The 24,552-nt window shown below is 41.2% G+C and overlaps 1 protein-coding gene across 1 annotated transcript; it reads left to right on the forward strand.

Moving 5' to 3' along the window:
* Positions 1-4,893: 4,893 nt before the first annotated feature.
* ccl25b (chemokine (C-C motif) ligand 25b) lies at positions 4,894-9,783 on the forward strand. The gene is made up of 4 exons (XM_023844142.2): positions 4,894-5,036; positions 5,643-5,723; positions 7,529-7,646; positions 7,917-9,783. Exons 2-4 carry the CDS (start codon positions 5,660-5,662, stop codon positions 8,029-8,031), a joined length of 297 nt encoding a protein of 98 aa, XP_023699910.2. The 5' UTR covers positions 4,894-5,036; positions 5,643-5,659; the 3' UTR covers positions 8,032-9,783.
* Positions 9,784-24,552: the final 14,769 nt, after the last annotated feature.

The following is a 24,552-nucleotide window of genomic DNA, read 5'->3' on the forward strand; positions in this document are numbered from 1 at the left end:
ATGGCCTGTGGGAGAAAGAAGGTCGGACCCGCGGCCAGACCTGTGGCCAGACCCGCGGCCGCCACTGATTCTGAACAGGAACTGGGTTCAGAAGACTTTCCACTGTTCCTGCAAGTTTACAAAAACGAGTGCGATATTTACCAAGACCCTACACTCGCCAGATTTGTCTGCCTGGTATTATTCAGCATGTTGAATTTGCTTTTCCCTTTTCTGGGAGGAAGAATCTGTTTTTGCCATCCTCGTACCCGGGTCCTGGGGGCAGCTTGGCATTATTCCTAATATCCATCCTTATTCATACAGCACTGTTTTAACCACGGGGTTTACAAAGTGCTTTACAGATGTTTTTTTTTTTTAAAAAAAACAAGAAATGAAAATAAGCACATAAGAAATAAAAAACTGCATGCAGAAAATAAATAAATACAACAACTAAATGACTGAAAATAACTGTTGGGGTGTCGTTTTTGGTGTGTTCTCAAGCAAAATATTTATTCTCAACGGCGCAATAAGACACCAGTGCTTAGAAATAGTTTGTACAAGTACTAAAAACTTCTTGTACCTAGTGAAAATAAGTTTTGTCATTTAATATGTGATATTTTTAGTCAAAACTGAACAATAATTAGTCATTTGTAATCGAAACCAGAGAAGTCCAGGTATCTAATGCTGGTCTTTCCCAGATAAATGGCTGAGTCTGTGCTCAGGCCCCAACCTTCACTGCAGGAGAAAAGATGGGACGTGAAAAGAAGCATTCTGATGTACTCATGCAAACTGCAAATGAAGCATTGCTTCATTCCATCAGTGTGTAACGATGGGAATCTCATCAAAGGCCAGTGCGAACTCAGCACCCATCTCTGCGCATTTGGAATGAAAACCTCTGTATCACCTTCCATAATCACATCTGAATCCCCTAATTACAGCATGGCTAGGAAACTTGAGTTCTGTGTTATATGTACAATACAATAATTTTAGTGATTTTTTTTTTTTTGTTAAGGCTGCATATTTGAAATTCCATTCCGTTGTGACATCACAAAGGGCTGTCCATATAAGGCATCTGTAATTTCATTGTTTATACCTGTACTGGGTTGCTGATTGGTTTTACAAATATTAAAACATTATGTCGAAAAAAAATACCAGTGTGTGTGTATATATGACTGAGTTGCTGGTCATGTATATATTATATGTGTGTATATATGACTGAGTTGCTGGTCATGTATATATTATATGTGTGTATATATGACTGAGTTGCTGGTCATGTATATATTATATGTGTGTATATATGACTGAGTTGCTGGTCATGTATATATTATATGTGTGTATATATGACTGAGTTGCTGGTCATGTATATATTATATGTGTGTATATATGACTGAGTTGCTGGTCATGTATATATTATATGTGTGTATATATGACTGAGTTGCTGGTCATGTATATATTATATGTGTGTATATATGACTGAGTTGCTGGTCATGTATATATTATATGTGTGTATATATGACTGAGTTGCTGGTCATGTATATATTATATGTGTGTATATATTATATTGTAGGGACCAAATGTCCCTACAGTGTGATGTTGTGGCAATCACTTTTTCCCCCACATTATAAAAATCAGTGACTGCAATCAAAAAACTAAAAATGCCAAAAATCTCGTATTTTGTTTGGTTACTTATGGTTAAGGTCAGTGCTGGGTAGGGATTAAGGTTGTTATTGTTGGGATTAGGATTTTCCCATAGAAATGAATGAATGGTCTACCTGAATACCTGTGTGTTTAGAAAAGCATTCTTGTGTGTGGATGTGTGTGTGTTTTCCCCATGTTGGATTCCTCCTGCAGTTGGGCTGACTGGATCTCTCTAAATTGAGTAATAGTTATAGAGTAAGGCTGCATATGTATATGCGCTGTGGTTGGCTGGCTTCCCTTCCAGAGTGTACCCCGGCCTTCCAGAGTGTACCCCAGTCTTCCAGAGTGTACCCCAGTCTTCCAGAGTGTACACCAGTCTTCCAGAGTGTACACCAGTCTTCCAGTGTGTACCCCAGTCTTCCAGAGTGTACCCCAGGCTTGTTGCCTGGGAAAGTCTCCAACCCTCACCCCCCCAAAAAACCCCAAAAAAGACATGACCCTGATCAGGATAAAGAAGATGGTTTGTTAGAATGACTTTGAGTTTCTCAATGTATTCTGCCGATTTTTAGTTGTGTTTTCAATATCTGACAGTTCCTGCCCAGCAGATGAGATTTGTGGCAGCATATCCATCCTGAACTACGACAAGTAACATAGCCAACACAGAACAAGAAAAGAAAACACTTGTAATTAGCAGATACCTAATAAACACAGTTCTGACTCTTCCTGCCAAGTTTGTTGTGTCTCTTTGGGACTATTTCAACCAGCCAGCTCCACAGCTGGGCCACTGCTGTCAGTATACCTTCCACAGCTGGGCCATTGCTGTCAGTATACCTTCCACAGCTGGGCCATTGCTGTCAGTATGCCTTCCACAGCTGGGCCATTGCTGTCAGTATGCCTTCCACAGCTGGGCCATTGCTGTCAGTATACCTTCCACAGCTGGGCCATGCTGTCAGTATACCTTCCACAGCTGGGCCATTGCTGTCAGTATACCTTCCATAGCTGGGCCATTGCTGTCAGTATACCTTCCACAGCTGGGCCATGCTCTCAGTATACCTACAAAGCTTCAGTGCATCAAGGAGAGTAAGGGGGTGAAACCAATTACTGAAACCAAGTTTGATTGCAGCTGCCACTGTCTACCATCTTAAAGTAGCAGTCAAAGCATGAAAGTCCTGTGCTTCTTTATTTAAAGTTTACACAACTTTATGATTTTAACTTTTTCCTTGTCTTCTCTGACCCTAATCATCCTAACATCCATCCCATTTACACAGGATATTTCCAAGCAGCTTCTGCTTACATTAGTGCCCATTTGCAATAAAATTTAAAAAAGTCATAGATATAAATAACTTACTTCACATAGAATTGACTATAATACATTTTTATACACAGCTCAGTTGAACTAAGTGTAGATATTGAGTCGGTATGTCTGAAACATATAATAAAATCTAAGACATGATTTAAAAGTAGATAATACTAATGAGAGTTTTGACACTTCAAAGGAGTTCATTCAAAGTGACCGGAGAAGTTCCACTTATTTGATTTTGTGCATCACATTTTATGCTATACATACAAAGCCGATTATGCTCTTCTTTTCAAATATTGTTTTATAATTATTTGCATACTATGCTGCAGATTCACTTTTAGCACAAGGTGGCGATCCTGGGTAACAAATATTAATTGGACTATGATAAATTTCCCAAAACAGGCAGACAGAATGGGCCATCTCTGTCTTTCAAAACTAAGGACTGTTAATGTTTTTAATTGCTTCATGTTAATTGGATGGTCATATTTGGGGTTCATGCTATGTTCTGGGAAGGCATTAAAGGTATTTTTGTATTTAACGAATAGCCAGTTACAGGTGACATGGTAGCTGAGTGTGCGTAACCCTACCACGGGCTGGTGAATCTCACTTCCGCTCTGTGTGCGCAGTTTGCGTCTCTGCATTGCCCATATTTCTGATCAGTCTTTGGAAACACGGCCTGGCATCGTGAAATTGCCCGTTGTGTGTACGTGTGTGTGCCCTGTGATGCACTGGTGTCCTGTTCAGGGTGTCTGGTGCCTCGAGCTGCCTGGAAGCCGCTGCAGCCGTAGGAAGACGGCTAGTTAGACGATAATGTGGCCACGGATCTCATTGTGGCTTGAACTGTACTCACTGTTTTCTCGTTTCCTGTTTATAGCTTAGCTTATAATTTTTCCTTTATATGTCAGACGTACTGCCTGATATTTTAATGCCTCTGAACATCGATGATAACAATACTGACCTTTGATCACTCCCCAGGGGTATCAGTCGCAGGGCTTATTCTTGGCCTGTGAGTTAAATTGTTTTCTCTAAGGCTAAATGTAAATCAAAACTCTGTGGAGCTTATCTATCCAAAAATAGGCTGGTACGATACACAAAGGACATCTCACTTGTAGGAGAAATGAACTCTGTTACGATTTGTGTTATGTGCAAGTGTGTAACCCAGTCTGCCCCGCAATAAAGCTGATTCCTACAACTATGTTCGCTGCAATTATTTGTTTAATTTCCCAGAAATCAACAAAAGCAGGGTGGTCTGAATTACCCAGCTGCTGACTTGGTCTGGGAAGTTTGGTTTGACTGGTCCTTACAAGTGAATCCATTAGGATGCAGCAATACAAACAGCATTCCTGTTGCAGCTTGACTTTATTTTGTTTTTAAGCAGCATCCATGCCAAAAATAAGAAAGTTAAATGCTCTTTAGATGATCTGAGAACAGTGTGCCCATACTGTAATTTGAGAAAACCATAAGCGAAAGTAACCGTGATATGTGAAGTGATCCAATTACGTGCAGTAAGTGAAATCATGTGGAAAGATGAGTTTTGCTTTAGCATTAATGTACAATTCCATTTCATTCTGATGTTACCGTTAATGGCTATGAATAGCATACCGCCGAATGTTATCTTTATTTACATATTTCATACTGAATGAAGTTCAATATGTGATAGGAACATTAAATTAAAAAAATTCAAAACTACAAGCCATTTGACTGAATTTTACATGAAACTGCATGTATAGGTGTTTTTGATTAAACTTAATGCAACTATGACTTTAAAAGTAAAAAAGTAAAGAAAGGAAAAAGCCGACTTAAGCCGACTTTTTATTGTATTGATCGGAAGCATACTTGTCGTGGAGAATCATTGTTGTAGTTTAGGCTTTTCATTAGCGGCAAAATTCATTACAATTACTGTGTATACGACCTCTATGAGGGAATTCATTTTGTCAATTATTATTATTTTTTTTAATACTTGTGAAAACTTAAGCCTGCCAAGAAGGAGTGGTGTGTTTCAGTGGGCTGAAAACTGGGGGCGGGAGAGATCATAAAAGGGTCCTGATCAAACCCCAGTCAGGAGAATCTTCTGGAAGGAGCTCAAACATCCAGCTTTGTTACTGCTTCTCATTTAAAGAGTGTAAGTACCTTTAACTTTTGCAAGTCATCCTCCTTGCTGAATATTGTGAGCACAGTGGTTTGTATATATCATCGTATAATTTAAAGCATAATAATATATACACTACAGTATTAAATATCATGGTAACTCTGGTACCTGAAGTCAATGACAAGAACCAGACCAGTGCAGTAATGTGCAGCTTAATCACAGAGAACCGTCATGGCTGCAGTTATTCTTTAAATGCAAAGTTAATTATTTCATTATGTTAAGATAACAAAGCTAGTATTATATTATAGTATATTATATTAACACGTACTGTTTGCATACAAGTGCAACTGGTTTAAAATGAAGACTGTAATAGCTCAATAAACACTGTAATTTAATACTGGGATTTTTGCATTATTTTTAAAGTAATAACATGTTATTACAATGAGACATATGCTGAGACTATCAAGAATCATTTGTATTAACCACAATCGAATGAATCCAAGCAGCATTTTGATTAGAATAGAATAGTATGAGTGCTGACTTTAAATAGACCTTTAATGTAAAAATGATTGCAGGCATGCTGTTCCCACCATTGGTATGACGCTTCAGAAAATCACATATTCTTCATTGTTTATGCAGCCCTATCTGCTCAAGCCATGAAGTTCAGCGTGCTCTTCTGCATCCTGCTCTTTACCTGCCTGTACCTCACGCTGGCACAAGGTATGTTATTTGCACACAGTGTATGTATACTCTATGTAGATCCAGAATTTCCCCCCCGGATCAATGAAGCTAATCTTAAACTTATGTACTGTACAGTATGAAAGTTTATAAGGATGCTCTTATGTTGTATACTGACATTTTCCTGACCATATAGTCCTCAGACAGTTTTCCATAAGGTATTCAGCATTGCCTTTCAAAGCCTGTAAAGAATATATATCCTGTGATATGGCTATTGGCTGAGTTTAAGTTATCTGCACAAAAAGATCTTGCTGATCTTAAATGACACAAAGAGAGATATGCTGACATTGTCAAGAAACGTTTGTATTGACCTCAAACTCAAAAAATATGCCAGTGGTACGGCACATACAGACAGATTTTTCCAAACATGCAGTATGTATTTGGATCACATGCTGATGATTATGATAGACCAGCTTAACATAAAAAAGTGGGAGCAGCTGAAGGGCTGGTAGCCAGGAAGCTCCAGCGGCGGGCAGGCGGGCGAGGCGAAGGGTGGCCGGCTCTGGAGACGCGGTTTACATCACCGCTGTGCCACATTAACTGTCTGCAAAAGAAAAAAGGCAGAGAATAGAGGCTGGCTCAGATCCGGCAGGTCGCTGAGATGTTTGGGTTCCCACCAGTCTCACCGTTTTGGCTGCGGGGGGGGGGGGTGGGGCGGGGGGGCGGAGGAGGAAGCAGTTCAGTCTTCCAAGCTTGAGGAGTTGCTCAATAAGAGAGAGAGAGTGTGAGAAAAGCAGGTAAGTGGTGAGCGTTAGTGTGGCGTGGGAGTTCACCCACAGGGCGCTGTGTGCTACGGGGGAGGGGGCTGCGTGTACATAAGCTTATGAGTAAAAGAAGCAGTTATTTTACAATTTAGCCGAGGCATTTGTGAGCGCTAAAGCTCATTTTGGACTACAGAGTGGACTACACTGTATGCTTTCTCAGCATGTGATAAAGAGATTGATACTATCATCAGTTTTCTTGAACAGCTGTCTGACTTGAACACTCATGCACTGTACACTGCACCAGACCACACTCCTTAGCGGCTGACAACACAGTGAAACGTTTACATGCTTCTGAAGTTCATCAAGTTGCTGGGTTAGTTTCAGATTGAGGGAGCTGCACATCCCAGCATTGAAATGAATGCTTACAAAACTCAGTACAAGTTGCCATGCGGTGCATCATCTGCAGGTTAACTCCAACAGTCCCATCGCTGACGTTTTTCATGTTTTCTTTTCTTTATCCCTACAACCTTGTTTTAAAATTTATGTGGCCCCAAAGTTTTTTTTACTGTCAAAAAAGATTCTTATGGGCCAATGGACACCAATCAAAAAATGATTCACCACTTTACAGTAAAAGTCAATATCTAAATCAATGAACAGGATGCAATACTCTTTGGTTGCTGCTGGATAGCAACAAAAACATCATTTGCTTTGTTCTTCGTTGTTACCACTTATAGGAGATGTAATTATGTTTTAAAAGCCTAAAAATGTATTTCACTCTTGAACATTGAAGAGTATGCTGTTGTGCATAAACGTAATTATAAATCTCAGCAAACAGGGCTAAAAATGAATTTTAAGAACATGTCTTAGGAAATTTGGTACCATCTGACCTCTTTAGCTGGTATTGGCTACAGGGCAGGCTACAGGGCAGGCTACAGGGCAGGCTACAGGGCAGGCTACAGGGCAGGCTACAGGGCAGGCTACAGGGCAGGCTACAGGGCAGGCTACAGGGCAGGCTACAGGGCAGGCTATAAGGGAGATGATGGTGTATCTGCTAATGATGCTTAGTAACATGTTGACTTACAGGTTCATACGAGAACTGCTGCCTCAAGTATGTAAAAAGTATCAGAAAGGCGACGAGGAGACATGTGGTGGAGTATAGGAGGCAGGAAACAGACGGCGGCTGCAACCTCCCGGCTATCGTGTGAGTACTAGCCAGTGAGCGCAGCATTACTCTCTGTCATGGATACAAATAAAAGTTCAGCAATACCAAAAGAGTAATGTTACTAATATTTACAGCCATATTTATAGCTCTGTTTCAAGTATAATAACATGGAAAATGGGAGAGAAACTGTTTTTTTCTTCCTGGTGTAATTAGCAAGCAGAGGCATGTTAACAGGGTCTTTAGATTTTATGTAACTGGGTAACATTTAGAGCTACGAATTATCAATTGCACTATGATTTTGTCCTACAGGTTCAAAGTGAACTACAAGGGGAAATGGAAACAAATCTGTGCTGATCCCAATAAGGATTGGGTAAAATCACTGATTGAGACCATTGACAAGCCAATTAGACAAGCTAAAAACTGATACACTGTAATTGCCATTACAGTAACTTCTACTTTGTAAGAGCTGAACACCAACCCGTCATGCATGTAACCTTGCAGCTACATATAAGCTTGTTTCAGCGTTCCATGGAGTCCCTAGGCACCATTAGGCTCTCATTTTCAGGAATTTATATAGAAGGTCATTTCCTCCAAGGTTACAAAAAGCTTGTGTCTCTACTCATTCTGATCATAACTAGTTTGGTTCGATAGCGGGACTTTCCCCGTGACGCTTTGCTGTAAGAGCGCTGTTCTTAATTGGATAAACAGTGTTTTCTTTTATTGCACCATACTAGCATGGAAATGTGCATCTGGAGAAGTCAGTATAACCATTCATACTACTCAGTATGTATCGTGTATAAGCGTCAGCACACCCTGCCGGCTAGTCAGAGCTCATGCAGGTGTACCAGCACCTGAGGAGTGTCTCTGAGCAGAGGAGCCAGCGAATGGGCACAAATGGGGCTGTGACCAGTGGTTAGATGCTTTTGTAGATAATGACAGCATGTTAGATTCTTAGGAAACCACAGTAAAATTCAGTCAAGAATGGCATAGAGTAGCGTGCAAAAGTTTTAGGCCATCAAAGAAAATATTTAAAGGTATTTATGTATACTCTTTGTGTTTGTGCTTAGAAAAAAAAACACAAATTCTTCTGTTCCCTAAAAATGTTACTGGTGTCTTGTTGATGGATAGAACAGCTTCAGCTCCGGACCCCCCCTGTGGGGGGCTGCAGCTATTCCATGTGGTTAAATTTCACCATCAGCTCCCTTAATTAATTAGCTTAAATGGTTAAATGATGAGGTATTGATTAGTCAAACATAGTATGCTAACAAATAGATGGGTGTATTGGATGGTTACCTTGAAATGGCTAAGCTAGCACACTGTAACAGAATTAGTATCACTGTTTTACTCCAATATGACCAACGTTTAATCATAATTTGACTGCATAAGACTTTTGCACAGTACTGTACATATCCTTCATAAATGACGTAATGGACTTTAAATGAATATATCATAAAACATTGCTTTGAAAACGTATCAATGTTCTACCTGCCCTGGTTAAATCCTGTATCGTTTTCCTCATCATGTACATTGTTTAAATTCGGCGACGCACAGTGGACACAAAGGATCCCTGCATTTACTTTCTTACAGATACCGCAACAGAGACAAAAATAACATGTTTCTCCCAGAATTGAGTGCCGTTGTCCTCGCTGCTCACTTGAAATATGTTAATTATTTTTTATCAATTTTTTATCATATGTGAACATTTTCAGCTTTTTATGCATTCATCATGTTTCAGGTAAACAACTGTCAGAAAAAACACCAAAGGGATTAGTGCGTCCGTTACTTTGTGGTTTCCTTGAGTTTATAATTACAGTAATTTTATATTATGCATAAATCAAATATGTGCCACTGCATTTTTGTAAGCTAACCTGTAACATTGAAAAAGACAGTGAATGTGATGTTTTTAGAGAACAGGTTCTATACTTACTGCATATACAGTATATATACACTTCTTGATCGATGTGGTATCAGAGACATATAAGATCAAAGAACTCAAGGTGCCTTAAAGAGGCTCAGGCAGTGCCGACTGTGAATGGAGTTGTAGTAATTGCTGAGTCTGAGCCAGTGCTCTGGATTGTCTGTGTCCTTCTTTTGTTTTGTATTCTTTATGTACGCCTTGGATCTTTAAGCAATCGTTGTCCTATAGACATAATAAAACTGATTTCTTCTTTTTGCATATACTTTTCCAGTTTACTGCAAAAAATCTGTCTCCAGGTTTACCGTATACTGGGGGTGTGGTTTTATTAAAAGGAAAGACATTTTTATGTGGATACACATCACATTTACTGTTACGGGCCTTAAGGAAGGGCAGGTTCACACTCGTTTGCCTCTGGCCTTCGGTTTGGCTGATATGGGTGGGGGGTCTTTTCTAATATACCCCTGTGAATATTTCTGCTTCATTTAAAACTTATGACAGCTTTGAAATGAGTCGCTACTTGTTCTGGGTACAGATCCCACATAAAAACCAGTTACCTTTGGGAGTTTGTCAGGGATGTTGTGAAACAGGCCTGTGTGAAAGTGATTTGGCACACAGACACACACCCCCAGACGCACACATTCATACACATTTAGCATTTCAAAGCCAGACATTTCATAAGCATAATCCATGTTTGGGCAGTTATCAAGGGGCAGGTTATGCAATTTCACAAGTGTTCCTGAGGTTTGTTTGCTCAAAAACTAAAATGAGGAACTCGAAATACATCTTCGCAGACGCTCTCTTAAAATAATGAATTCAATGAAGGTGTAAGATACTGTGCAATCCTGGAAACTGATGACTGTCATAATAAAACATATAAAGAATATATGGAATAACATGTTAACTACCGAAATGGCACCTCAGGCTGGCAAATCAATCGCCCCTTCAAAGCCAAAATATTACGTTTGGGCAGTTAAACTAAGTCATGCAGTAGAAAGGATCATGTTTTACGATTTCTGTTAAATGCTTTGTAATTCAGACAGCTAGTGGCTTCCCAAATGAACTCTCCTTCCTGCCAAACTTGAAAACACACGTGACACTTGACATAGCAGATTAGCATGGATCAGCTTTTAACAGCTTTTTACACAACAAATGTTTTAGGTTTTTAGTAACAAAAAGAAAGAGATAAGGAGAACTGTTGTCAGAAATAATGTTTCCACTCACACGCATCTTCATAAATGATGATACATGATACTTCAGGATTAGCCTGCTGACACTCAGCGATGTATATTGATGTTTAACTGACAATGAAACGCCATGGCATTACTGTAGTCATTACACAGTTCTGAATTTTGATGTAAATAGGAATGGTGTGAATTACCCAGTGGATGCCCTTCACACTGATGACAATAACATTGCACACTAATGTTTATCTGTGTAATGCTAACAAACAGGGGCATCAGAAACAGGGGGGCACCCCCCCCCCCCAATAAATAAATAAATCTGCACACTGCTGAGGCTGTTTCACCACCCATGCAGAGAATGAAAACGAAACAACGAAGCTAACGAAGATCGCAGTCTGGTATCAGACAAAATGATTTTACCATATGGATCAGTTATTTTTCGTTATGTTTGCTTCTAAACTGCACCCTAAATAGTGTGAATATTATTTTAAATAATTAAATCTTTTACATTTTTTAATTATTTAAAACCCTTTAGGAAACATCACATCCTTTTACGACATGACTGTCGTCCGCCCGCTGTGTTGTCACAATATACATTGCGCCCCCTGCCGCCACAGGTGCAAATCCTCCCCACATCAAACTCCTGACACAACTGCAGACAATGATCGATATCCATCATAACCGATATCCATCATAACCGATATCCATCATAACCGATATCCATCATAACCGATATCCATCATTAATTGTAGTCCTGTACATTCACACATAATGTGAGGAATGGCAAATCATGGGCAAGATACAAAGCAAAAGGCTACTGCACAGCGATGTACAATAAAGCACAATAATTATATGGTCAATTTGCTGAAAAACTGCCAGAGAATTTGAAATTGTATGCTTCAGTGATTCTGACTGCCCGCGAGGCTTTTAACAGAATACCCCGTGGGGAATATTAACTTTTTCTGGTATTATTATCAAAGTCAGCAGGACAAAAAGGAGCGAAAGGCAGTTTCTTGAAACCATTTAAATAAACACTCCAAAAACACACCAAATGTGCAAAGATAGCAATATATGAGGATGCTGTGTAACTTTATTACACTAATGTAGCTGCCAAGTATTGAACATATGGAACAAATGGAATGTTTCTTTTCAACGATAGTTCATAAAAAAGGCATCACACACTTTTATTTCACGCAGATGTCAAGATCACTTACTTGGTCCCTTATTCTCCTTTTTACTTCATGATCACTCAACTCACTCATTTCAGCTCAATAGATCCAATACAAAAAATAACGACACAAGACAGAACAAAGGAAGTCACAGAAAGAAAGTGCAATTCCCTTACAAAAATTATGCAGATATTTCTCTTCGCTGCAGAATTTGTTACCTATATTTCCAGCAAGAGGAATAATGCTTATTCACACTCACTCACATCTTAGCGCACTGCATGAACGGCCTGACTAACTGCACTCTGTCATAATACCGTTACAGTTTTCAGTATCTGTACATCTGTCCATTTCTTCCATACAAGCAGGGCCATTCCCAGGATCTTTAAAACACCGAGGTGAATAATGGCAGCCCTTCCTATGGGGGCCCAGTAATGGATCGTTGTTATTGGAGTTGCAGAAAAAATACTCGGTGTCTGCAATGGTAGGTACGGGCATGCATACAAGTATTTGCCAAATCATATTTTAACTGATCTTCCGACATCGTATTGCCGGTCACAGACAGCTGGCTCCTATTCCCCCCCCTTCCCAGAAACCTGCCCCACCCTGCATGTGCTCCTGCCCAATTTCAACACTCGTTTACCCATTTCGATTTCCTGTGTGCTTTCTATTAGCTTGTAGCTTCAGATGCTGGTGAACACACATAATGAAATGGCAACCCTTCCATCTACTGTAAGTTGCTTTTGATAAAAACTTCAATCAAATTATAATGCATCGTTTCTTCATGCCTCCAGGGCTAGGTGTGCGATTCCTGCCTCTGCTCTGTGCTTCGGGGACTTGCATGCTCTTTCTGTGACCAGTGGCTCTTCTGTGGGTGACCTGCTTCTCCACTGCAGACCAAAGACATCTTTCCATGCTGGCTGAGCCAATAGGGACTCCTTCCCAGTAGCTCTTGAGATTCTCGCCCGCTTCAGTAATTGAATGGCAAGCCTGTATGTGACTAACAAGCAAGTCTCCCATTACAGCCTGGTAATTCTGCACGCACCTTGTGCCAACCCCACAGGCAAGGGTGTAAGTCTGTGTGTCAATGGAAGGCACATGTCCTTACCAAGCAGGCGTGCAGATATGGGAATGGATGACAGGGACATTCAGCAAAATCTCCAGACTTTTTCACATTAAGATGAGAGCAGAATTAATGGTGAAGTGTTTCCTGCTGATGCTTGTGGTGTGAAATCCAGGGTGCATCCCGATGCCGTTCCAGGGTGCATCATTGTCGTCCTCTTTAACGTTCACGGAGCAGAGGAGGGAACTAAAAGTATCAAGTCCCACCCTAATGCACAGGTTTGCGAGACGTTTGTCGCTCCCAGTAACGACACGCAGCCACTTGAAAGGGACCTCACTCACTGATTGCCAGTATCTCTCAATTTGTTTATTATAAGTGCGTTCCGTGAGAATTTTAGATGATTATGTAGGGTACAATTTTTGCATGTGGCCCAGTGTCAGTGGGTAACTTTTTGTGACATACATACATGTCCCCACAGTGTGATAAAAACCTGTTATTTTGACCATTCCTCACAAGGGGAACCTCAATTTTATCAAAATATGTGACTGCAATCAAAAAACTAAAAACACCAAAAGTCTTGTATTTTGTTTGGTTAGTTATGTTTAAGGTTAGGGCTGGGTAGGGGTTACGGTCGTCGTTGCTGGGATAAGGGCTATGCCCATAGAAATGAATGGATGGTCCCCACAAATATATGAATGCATATTTTGTCCTCACCAATGTTGAAAGCAAACTCATGCCCTCATCCTCATGTCTGGCACCTCTTCTCAGCAGCTGTTCACAGATGCTAATCCGGCTTAAAGCGTGTAACTGACCGTCATTATCCCATCACTCAAAAGCTCTGCTGGCTTTAACCAAAGCATAACCTCTCTCTTTGATAAACAACACTGTATTCTGATTTTACATAAGTCATCACTTAGACCTGAATCATGTCCTCTGGCTCTATGTGTGCTTTTCCTCCTCTTGTTTATGTAAAAACAAATCATGTTAAAACAAAGCCTTACAAGTAAAATCTGCCGCTTGTGTTTTTTAGATTGTCAATCAGGTTTTCAGTCAGTTGAATCTTTACCTTTATCTTTGCTATTTTGCATTACAGGGAAACGTCAAGGAAAACTTGGTCGTAAAGTAAGATGATATTTTAAATAAGGAAAAAATGCTTTTAAGTATATGTTATGAGAAGGCAACAAAAGGACATTTTCTCCTTCTTTCTGGTTCTGCATTTAGGCAATATTGGCAAGTTCACAATCAAAATAAGGATTAACTTTAATCACCAAACATCTTCTGAGGGGTTGAGCACCCAGTTGCTTGGGCTGCCTTGAAAAGAACCTCTGCTGTCCCTATATTTTATGATGGAAATGTTCTTATCTTGCAGGAGGAGAACAGCTCCCAAGAATTTCAGTGACTCAACCATGTCAAATGTAGAGTACTTTAAGACAAACATCTTCTGCAGAAGTCTGTTACCAGCTGCTTTGTCTTTGGAACACCGAAGCGAACTGGAACTGCACTACAACTAGTCTCCCTTCAGGCATGGTTTTGTTATGTACGCCATTGGAAAAGTACCACAATATTGCAGAACTAAGTGCGGCATGGTGGTACAATGGGCTTGACTCCCCTTGAGGGTGTCTCCAACCTTGCGCTCTATGCTTCCTGTGATGCTCCAGAAGAAGCTGAAGGTCATTCTGATGACACTATAAGCTAAAACAGTATATTTCCACCCAGTTCTTGGGTTCTCCACATTTTTGCTACCGACTAGGAGCTGCTGGGCGGGAAGAAAAATGTGAACTGTGAAGGGGGTCCCACAGATCCAGACTGAGAAACGCTGAGCTAGAAGACATATGCCAACCTTGGTATGTAATAATAATATACAGGAAAGAGAAGGACCCATGTAGACCATCACAGATGTGTTTTCCCAGGCATCTGATTATTTTAGAAAAGCAGAGCTTCCAGCTCTTTGGTATAGGATCTGCCTAACCAAGAAAAAACATGCAGTAACACAATGAAACAGGCAGGACATCCAGCAGTCCATGCCTGCACTGAATATTTGGAAGATTCATTTACAAAGTGATTCAGTTGCTTGCACTGTTGCACTACACATCCAGGCTTATAAAATAAGACATGACAAGACAAGGTCACACTGCTTTGTCTCCAGTGAGAAATTCTTCTACACAAAGTGCACAGATACAAACAAATAGTGGGAAACAGTGAACAGAAACACAGTGAACATATAATAAGGTTTGTGAGACACTCTATATTGACACCTGCCTTTACACACATGGACTTTAATGACATTTAATTGCTTGCACTTTGTTGTAGTACCACAAACAGTTGACTGTGGAATATTCAGTAGTGAAGAAATTTCGCAAACTGACTCATTGCACAGACGGCATCCTATCATGGTACCACGCTCCTGAGAGTGACTCATTCTTTCACAAAGGTTGGTAGAAACAGCCTTCATGTCTGGGTGCTTGATTTTATACACCTGTGGCTGTGGAAGTGATTGGAACACCTGGATTCAATGATTTGGATGGGCGTCCCAATACTTTGGCAATATAGTGAAGTAACGAGTGCCCCATGTTTTATCTTTATCTGGAATGATGCACATCATTCACGTCCTTTGACTGCAGGCCAACACACAACTGATGAGCAACACATTCTTCCTAATGCTTATTTACGCCTGTAGACAATCGAATCATTCGCATCCAGATTGGACATTTCGAAAGGGGCTTACAATGATCACAGCTATCTGAAAGTTGTGGAAACATATAAATTAAACAAAGATGGGTTTATAATATCTCGTCTACATATGCCAATTTCAGAAGAAGTTCTGTCATTAGTTTCGAGGGTATGGCTCATGTAAGCAACCGGATGGTTTTAGTCAACACAATCATCACAGCATCTGCCAACAATTAGGATTTCAACATATATAACAGTGACAGTATATGTTAAATCTCATCTCCGCTCTTAAGAGTTTTGGAATCAAAGAAAGTAATAAAGTGATCAACAGTATATAACAGGTGGGATTTTCCGTAGCTGGCTGTATGTCTTTGTAAAGTTACTGATGATAACTTTAGGTATTTCTTAAAGCCGTCAATGTGTCAACATAGGTCATCATGTGTCGACCTACGCTTTGAGAATGCATTCTCACTAAGCAAATATAAGTGTGTTTTACTAAAAACAACCAAGACATTCTGTTATTTGAGAGCTTTAATAGCCAGGTACAGTGCCTGTCCCAGGAGACTAACTCATATGTTTTTCGTTTTTCACAGTTACTGCGGTTCTGTGTCCCTTAGCATGGCAGTGATGCGTTTCAGTTGGTTTGCCAGCCAGAGTCCCAGTTTAAATTAGATGTTATTGAAAATAATGTCAATGTTATTCACATGGTATTTGTAACATCAGGACACTTTATTACTTTTTACAGCCAAACTGCTGTTCCCTTAATTTTTTTTCTCCCTTTTTCTAAGTTTGTTTGATTGGGCACAGTACATATTTACATAATTGAAAAAATGCTATAATTTGTTTCCACTATGAAATTGAAAACTGTTTTGCCAGACTAGCATATGGTTGCATGACAAAAGCCCATAATATTTTACCATATGAGGATATATGCACTCAGCGGCTACCTTATCTCGCACGCCTAGCTAGTACTGTGTAAGGCCAGCTTTTCCTTGAGAACTGCTTCAAGGCTGGACAGGGTGGGCTGTGTGTTCAGACAGGCCTTCCTGCACACCTTCATCCGTTCAGGTCCGGTTAGCTTTAATGAGTCTGGCTGTTCTCCTCTGACCTCCCTCCGTTCAGTTCCGGTTAGCTTTAATGAGTCTGGCTGTTCTCCTCTGACCTCCCTCCGTTCAGTTCAGGTTAGCTTTAATGAGTCTGGCTGTTCTCCTCTGACCTCCCTCCGTTCAGTTCCGGTTAGCTTTAATGAGTCTGGCTGTTCTCCTCTGACCTCCCTCCGTTCAGTTCCGGTTAGCTTTAATGAGTCTGGCTGTTCTCCTCTGACCTCCCTCCATTCAGTTCAGGTGAGCTTTAATGAGTCTGGCTGTTCTCCTCTGACCTCCCTCCGTTCAGTTCCTGTTAGCTTTAATGAGTCTGGCTGTTCTCCTCTGACCTCCCTCATTAATGAGGTTTTGCTGCCCACAGAAATGCTTCCTGTTTATTTCGCCATTCTCTGTAAACTCGAGAGCCAGTCTCACACCATTCACACATCCTAAACGATCACAGGTAAATGGTAATTAACCATTAACCACGTATCGGGTTGTCCCCCAAAACATCCCCAACCTCTCCACATCTTACTGAAGGATGTAGTCTGGTTGCTGATCTTTGACTAGGTTTTTCAGATGTCATTGTGTACTGACACTAACCAATCCAAGTTATTGATGTCAATGGGTTTGGTTTCCTTGTGAGGGAATTTTTAGGATTTTAATGAAGAAAAAAATATAGTCATGCTCTTTCTCTGTTAACCTAGTGGGAATCTGTACCATAAAACAAGTTTCCTGTATACTGATTAAAATTGTTTCCCTTTGCATGGGTGCATACAATTTAATTTTGTCATAAAACTGCCACAATTCAACACGAACGTTTTCCAGAAGTTTTACAATAGAAATATGTCTTATAACATTATTATAAATTGCATGGCTGTGTTGTGCCCAGTGCTTCTGCTGTGAAGGTTATATGTTCCCTTAAATACAGTCATCTGCCCTGACAGGTAAGTCCACAATGATCTCTTAAGGGAAAGTCATTGGAAGGAGGAGGATCCCTTCAAAACTGGAAAGCACAGTTTGCTTCAATACCATGGATCAAACTACCGATTTTAACAGAGCTTGAAAAGAGGAAAAAGACTGGAAAATGATGGAGTCTTTCTTGAGGGTATGACTTTTTCGTGAGACAATTTCAGGCAAGATCGCAAAAAATGAACCATGAAAATACCACAGAAAGAAACACATGCTAAGTGAAAGCGACACGAGATATTTCATCATTGCAACAGGCCGCTGTATAGAGCACATATGGCAGTACAACCACCCAACTGAAAGGTCGCCATATGGGGAGGCGGAGGAAGAGGAACATAAATATGAATTGCAATTGTATCCAGATTAATGGCAATCCATCTCAATTAAATTTAATAAAAAAAACCTCACAATTTCCCCTTAGAACAGATATCAGACAGAAATGCATGAAACCAAGAAGACTTTCTCTGGTTGGGAAGAAATTCTGGAATTTCTATTTGAGGCTGAAGAAAGAAGAATCTTAAAGATCAAGAACATCCTAAAGAAAGAAGCTCTGGATGAGAATGAGGCTCTTAAAACAGTAACAACAGAACAGTGCAAAAGGCATCAAATTAATAACAGAGTATGACATTGCTGGTTGTACTGTCATTCTGAGAATTTTGTGGTATTCATCAGTTGCTCTCCAAAGCTTTTGTCATGAGGTCGGCTTCATGTTGCGATTTAACAGCATTGCACCCTACTGACTTCAGAAGGGAAGTTAAATAAAGTCAACAAAAAAATTCAGTACGATGACAAAGATGGCTGTCTTTCATTCTGTGATAGTGGACCTAGGGATTGTTAAACATGTGGGGTCAGGTAAAGGTGCATAGATTGGACTGCTGGAAGAACATTAACACTAATGTATTGAGCCTTAATTTTTTTTTCCATTGGAACAGCACAGAGCTTGGAAAAAAATCCTCATGAATGAATTCCAGCTTGTGTTAATTGAACCAATTATGTTATTTGCAAGTTAAAAAATATCAGATGAATGGATTTTTGAAGAGATAAAGGAGACTGAGTTATGTCCCAGGAAAAAAAAAGAGTTTCTATAGTCACATCCCGGGTCCGTCTGTTCATGGTGGGTTATGATTTTCATTTAATTTTTTTGTATCCTTTGGTTTTCATTATACATGGTTTCATGAATTTAGTGCTTTTGCACTCGCCTTATTTAATCGGATACATTTGCTTTTATTAATAAGCCTCAGCCGTCCTTGGCAGAAGTCCAGCTTGTTATCAGTCCCCATATACATTTTATGAAATGTACAGCAGCTGTGTTCACCATTGTTTCATACAATGGCATTCACCACGTGCCGCACAATCTTGTGAATTGTTGTAAAATGAATTTAAATGTTGTTTCAATGCTGACAACTGTAATTAATAACAGTAATTTAAACTGAGAAAACTGCTTTCTGGTTCACTGGCACTGTGCTTACAGATGCATGTGTACACATTTCAAGTAAAAAATGTGTCACCGCAACAGGCTGACAATATATTATCTATATTTCTTCTGAAGGACAAGGAGAAAAATTGGTAGCTAGGGACTGTTTCTATAGTTCGGGGGGTGAAGGAACTGCTGTCTTGTGCCACAAAGATTTTTCAGCGTCGTCAGATGAATATGGGGAAGAGCAGCCTGCCTAACAGAGAAGCAGAAAGCGAGCAGAGACTCAGAGGTGTACTGGCAATACTCAGAGGTGTACTGGCAATACTCAGAGGTGTACTGGCAATACTCAGAGGTGTACTGGCAATACTGAAATGATACTTTATTGATCCCTGTGTGGAAATTACCCCATGACACACAGACACATATGGGGGTGAGAGCGAGCTTGGCAGTGAAGGGCAGCCACCTAGAGCAGCACCCATGGAGTTGGGAGTTAAGGAACCACAGACCCGAGGCCGCCATCAAACTGGTGACCTTCCGATCACTGGCACAGAGGCTTAGCCCACGGAGCCACACGCTGCCTGGAAACATGTGGCAGTGTGTCATCAGGGTCACAAAGCAGAACCTGGCCAGCTTCCCTGGAGCAGTTGGGGTTACGAGCCTTGCTCAAGGGCCCAGCAATGACATGGTGACTCTGCCTGCCATGGGATTTGATCAGGGGCGTAGATTTAGGGTGGACGGAGGGGATGTGTCCCCACCAATATCCTCCGACCATTGAAATGTCTCCACCAATAATTTAATCCACTTAAAAAAAAAAAAAAAAAAAAAAACAATCGTGCTGTCAACATTAACCTAGACACGCAGAAAGGGATAAATCACGTTCTCTCCTTGAGTCCTCCCGCCCCCAAAACACATATGAACATTTTGATTGGCTGTGCATTTCCCTGCTATCATGTGAGAGGCTGTGGCTGCGTTCAGATACAAGCAGCGCCAAATGCAGTGGATTTTTTTCCCCGTGCAAGAAGGTGTGTTGGGTGACACATGTGAGGATGGCGGCAGCAAAAAAAAAGAAGCTTAATTAATTTAACTTAATTAATTGCATTTCTAGTGGATTAATATCAATCGAAGCATTGCTAGTATTAATGTAAAGGGATTTTGCATTTTGCAGCATATTAAAAAAACATGCATTCCGTGGACGGAGTTGGGGTGGCGGGGTTGGTGGGTGGGGCAGGGGATGGGGGGGGGGGTGGAGTCATAGGTCCCCACCAATGTCCAGAGCAAATCTACACCCTTGGATTTGATCCCACAACCTTCTGTACGCAGTTGTGCTCATACCCTGGCAGATTTTGTAAAATGTAAACCATTCTATAAGGAAAACATGAGTAATCAGGCAAAACATCTCTTTCCCAAATGCTTTTTAATGGGTTTCAGATTAAACTATGAGATCTCAAACTAACACAATCATTAAAGAAAACATACCAATTAAGATACTGAGATGGTCCCTGTTCAAAGGTTTGCATACCCTTAATTCTTAATACTGTGTATTCCCCCCTTTAGCATCGATGACAGCTTGTAGTCTTTTGTGATAGTTGTGGATGAGGGACTTAATTTTCTCAGATGGTAAAGCTGCCAATTCTTCTTGGCAAAAGGCCCCCATTTCCTGTAAATGCTTGGCCTGTCTTGCATGAACTGCTCATTTGAGAATGATATTAAGGTCAGGAGACTAATGGTCATTCCAGAACCTTTACTTTCTTCTGCTGTGGCCAATGATGTGTTGATTTGGCCTTGTGTTTGGGATCATTGTCATGTTGGAAAGTCCAAGTGCTTCCCATGCACACTTTCTGGGCTGATGAGTGGAAATTGCCTTCCAGTATTCTCTGATATCAAGCTGCATTCATCTTGCCATCAACTCTGACCAAATTCCCTGTGCCACTGTAGCTCACACACCCCCAAAGCATCAGAGATCCACCTGCATGCTTCACAGTAGGGACGGTGTACTGTTCATCATAGGCCTCGTTGACTCCTCTCCAAACATAGCGTCTATGGTTGTGACCATAAAGTTCAATTTTGGTCTCATCACTCCAAATGACTTTTTTCCCCAGAAATTTTGATGCTCGTCTAGATGCTGGTTTTGTATATTTTAAGCCGGCTATTCTGCGACATTGGGGCAGTAATGGCTTTCTTCTGGCAACTTGACCATGCAGCACATTTTTCTTCAAGTGCCTCCTTGAAACATCCGAACCACTTTTCTGGAGAGAAGCCTGGATGTCAGCTGAAGTTATTTGTGGCTTTTTCTTTGCATCCTGAACAAATTCTCCTGGCAGGTCTGGCTGAAATTTTTGTTGGTCTACCGGACCTTGGCTTGGTGTCAACAGAACCCCTCAATTTCCATTTCTTTATGAGAGTTTGAACACTGCGGATTGGCATTCTCAGCTCTTTGGATGTCTTTTTATATCCTTTTCCTGTTTTATGAAGTTGAACAACCTTCTCTCTCAGGTCCTTTGACAGTTCTTTTGATTTCCCCATGGCTGAAATGTGCAGGTGACTGTCAGGAGCCCAGAATCACCCTAACTTTTTATACACAGACATTAATTACTAGCAAACAAGTCACAGGTGTGAACAATTACTCGTAATGTCCAATTAACCTGTGTGTGTCAATTTGTGTGTATATTATCAGGCCAAAACTTCAAGGGTATATAAACTTTTGATCCAGGCCATTTGGGTGCTTCCACTTGTCATTATGATTTTAAAAATAAAATTGTGTGATAATAAATGACTTCGCCCAACCGCTATCTCTGAATGAAAGAAACCATGCAGTGTGTAATCGCCTCACATTTGTCTGTTATCACTTCCTCTAAGAACACAAGGAAAAGCCAAGAATGAGACTGACTGAGAAGATCCTGATAAAATGTCATTATTAATGGATATCTGAGATTGTTTAGTCTTGCATTGTGTTATGGGACTGTTTCTTGTCCAGGAAGCAACAATAAGGAGAAATGCTTCAAGAGTTCTCCCATAGTATGTTTGGGTTAATGATTACTCCTAGTGCACCTCATGCAGTGCCAAGGGCTCAGCTTTTATTACGCGACGTGTTTTGCGAATGTGTTCGTGATCTAGCTTTGCATCAAGAGCTGAAACAATGTGTGTGGCAGCAGCCAGAAGCTTCCATCATGGATGCAAGGGGAAGCAATTCAATGGCTCTTGGATTCTTGCTTCTTTGTTACTGTTAAATTGGGAGGGATTGCTGTACCTTGCTTATTAGATGATTGGTCTATGGTGTCTATGCTGACTGAAAGTTTCTTTTTACAGCATTTCCAAACATGGGGTTCTGAGGGGCTGCAGTGCTGTCAGTGGCTGCAGCTAATGGCCCGGAGATCCCATTTGTAGGATATCTAGAACTTGACATAGAGGTTTTTGATCAGGTGATCTGTAAACGGAGAGTGCTGGTCATCACAGGTCCTCCCAATGCCTTGTCCAGTGCTCCTGATGTTTTGGGTATGAATGTGATTACGGAATGTTATCATGAATCGTTTGGATGATATATTTCTGCTCCTTTGGATGCAGTGGACATTATATCTTCCAGCCCATGGCAGCCAGACTGACCTTCATCCACCCCTGTCCTACAAAGGTTAGAGTTTGAGGTAGGAGACCAGTCTACATACCCGGTGGTTCCATGAAGTTTGTTACTGTCACCTGTGCCCCCGCCTGATATGGGGCTGGTGAAACGGTGACGTTAGAACCTGTGCAAAAGGGCCTCCTGTTTGGGTTGTTGGCTTCTCCTGCTTTGATTTATGTAGTTAGAGGCACTACTTCTATCCCCATACTAAATGTTGGGCATACTGATGTTTTGTTGTACCCATATTTTCAGCTAGGTGCCCTGTACTATGGTGGGGGTCCCTGCCGGCATTATGGAAGTCCGATTGGGTATCAGTGCCACAGATTCTTTGCAGTTAGATGATTGTGCTATATGGGATAAAATCATTCTGTTGCACTTACCTATGTTGTCAGAATCTGAGCAGGACCAAGTAAGGACTCTTTAGCCTATGATGATGACGTTTGGTACGCAAAATTGATTTCACATGATATCCCATCAGTCAGTGAGGTTCCTGTACAGCAACTCATCCCCCATCAGGAGAGGGCAATTCACCCTTTTCGGGTGGAGAACCATGGCCTCAGGCTTGGAGGTCGCTGGCCGACAACGCCAACAGAACCACGTCATCTGCAAAAAGCAAAGATGCAGTCCTGAGGCCCTTGAACTGGACTCCCTCAGCCCTTGGCTATGCATAGAAATTCTGTCCATAAAAATTATGAGCAGAATCGGTGACAAAGAGCAGCCCTGATGGAGTCCAATACTCACCGGGAATGAGTCTGACTTACTGCTGGCAATAAGAACCAAGCTCTCACTCTATTATACAGGGACCTGATGGGCCGCAACAACGAACCCCATAGCCCATACTCCCATAACCCCCTACAAGACCCCCCGAGGGCCACGATGATATACTTTTTCAAAGTCCACAAAGCACATGTACACTGGTTGGGCATACTCATATGAACTCTCCAGTATCCTTGTGAGGGTGAAGAGCTGGTCTAGTGTTCCACAGCCAGGATGGAATCGGCATTGTTCCTCCTGGAGCTGAGGTTCAACCAACGTACAGATCCTCCTCTCCAGTACCCCTGCATGGACCTTCCCAGGGAGGCTAAGAGTGAGATGCCCCTGTAGTTGGGGCACATCCTTCAGTCCCCTTTCTTGACAATTGGAACCACCACCCCAGTCTGCCAATCCAAAGGTACTGTCCCCAACGTCCATGCAATGTTGAAGAGGCATGTCAGCCAAGACAGCAACATCAAGAACTTTTAAGAACTCAGGGTGAATCTCATTCACCAGAGAGGTTACATTCTATGTACCAAGAGCCAGTTTTGATAACCAAAGATTGATCCGTCGAGGCTCCAGCCTTCGACTTCCACCCAATCTATGCTGCACCTGACCCCCACGGCTCCCCCTGCTGGTGTTGGGCCCACAGGGGGACGAACTCATGTTACAATCAAGTGCCAACCACAGAAAAATATCAAATGAAGACTGTATTTTGCATTCCCTTTGGATTGTTTGATTGGAATCGAATACCTTTTGGATTATGAAGTACACCAAGTCTTTTCCAGCATCTCATGGAAAGCATGTTTGGTGCCCTGCACTTCAGTTCCCTATTATTTCAAATGGATGATATCATCATGTTTTCTTCCAGTGCGACAGAGAGCCTGAACAAGCTGGAGATGATGCTAACACGTTTGAAACAAGGGTTGAAGAGAAAGTTTGAGAAGCGCCCCTTTCTAGAAACAGAGGTGGCTTACCAGGGTTATGTCATTTCTAGCCAGGGGGTAGCAACTGATCCAGGTAAGACTGAAGCTGTTGCCAACTGGAAACCCCTCACATCAGTCATTTTTAGTATTTGCTATGGCGCTTTATTGAGGGTTTTACATGACTGGC

This window comes from Paramormyrops kingsleyae, chromosome 15 (genome assembly GCF_048594095.1).
Source record: "Paramormyrops kingsleyae isolate MSU_618 chromosome 15, PKINGS_0.4, whole genome shotgun sequence".
Lineage (NCBI taxonomy): Eukaryota > Metazoa > Chordata > Actinopteri > Osteoglossiformes > Mormyridae > Paramormyrops > Paramormyrops kingsleyae.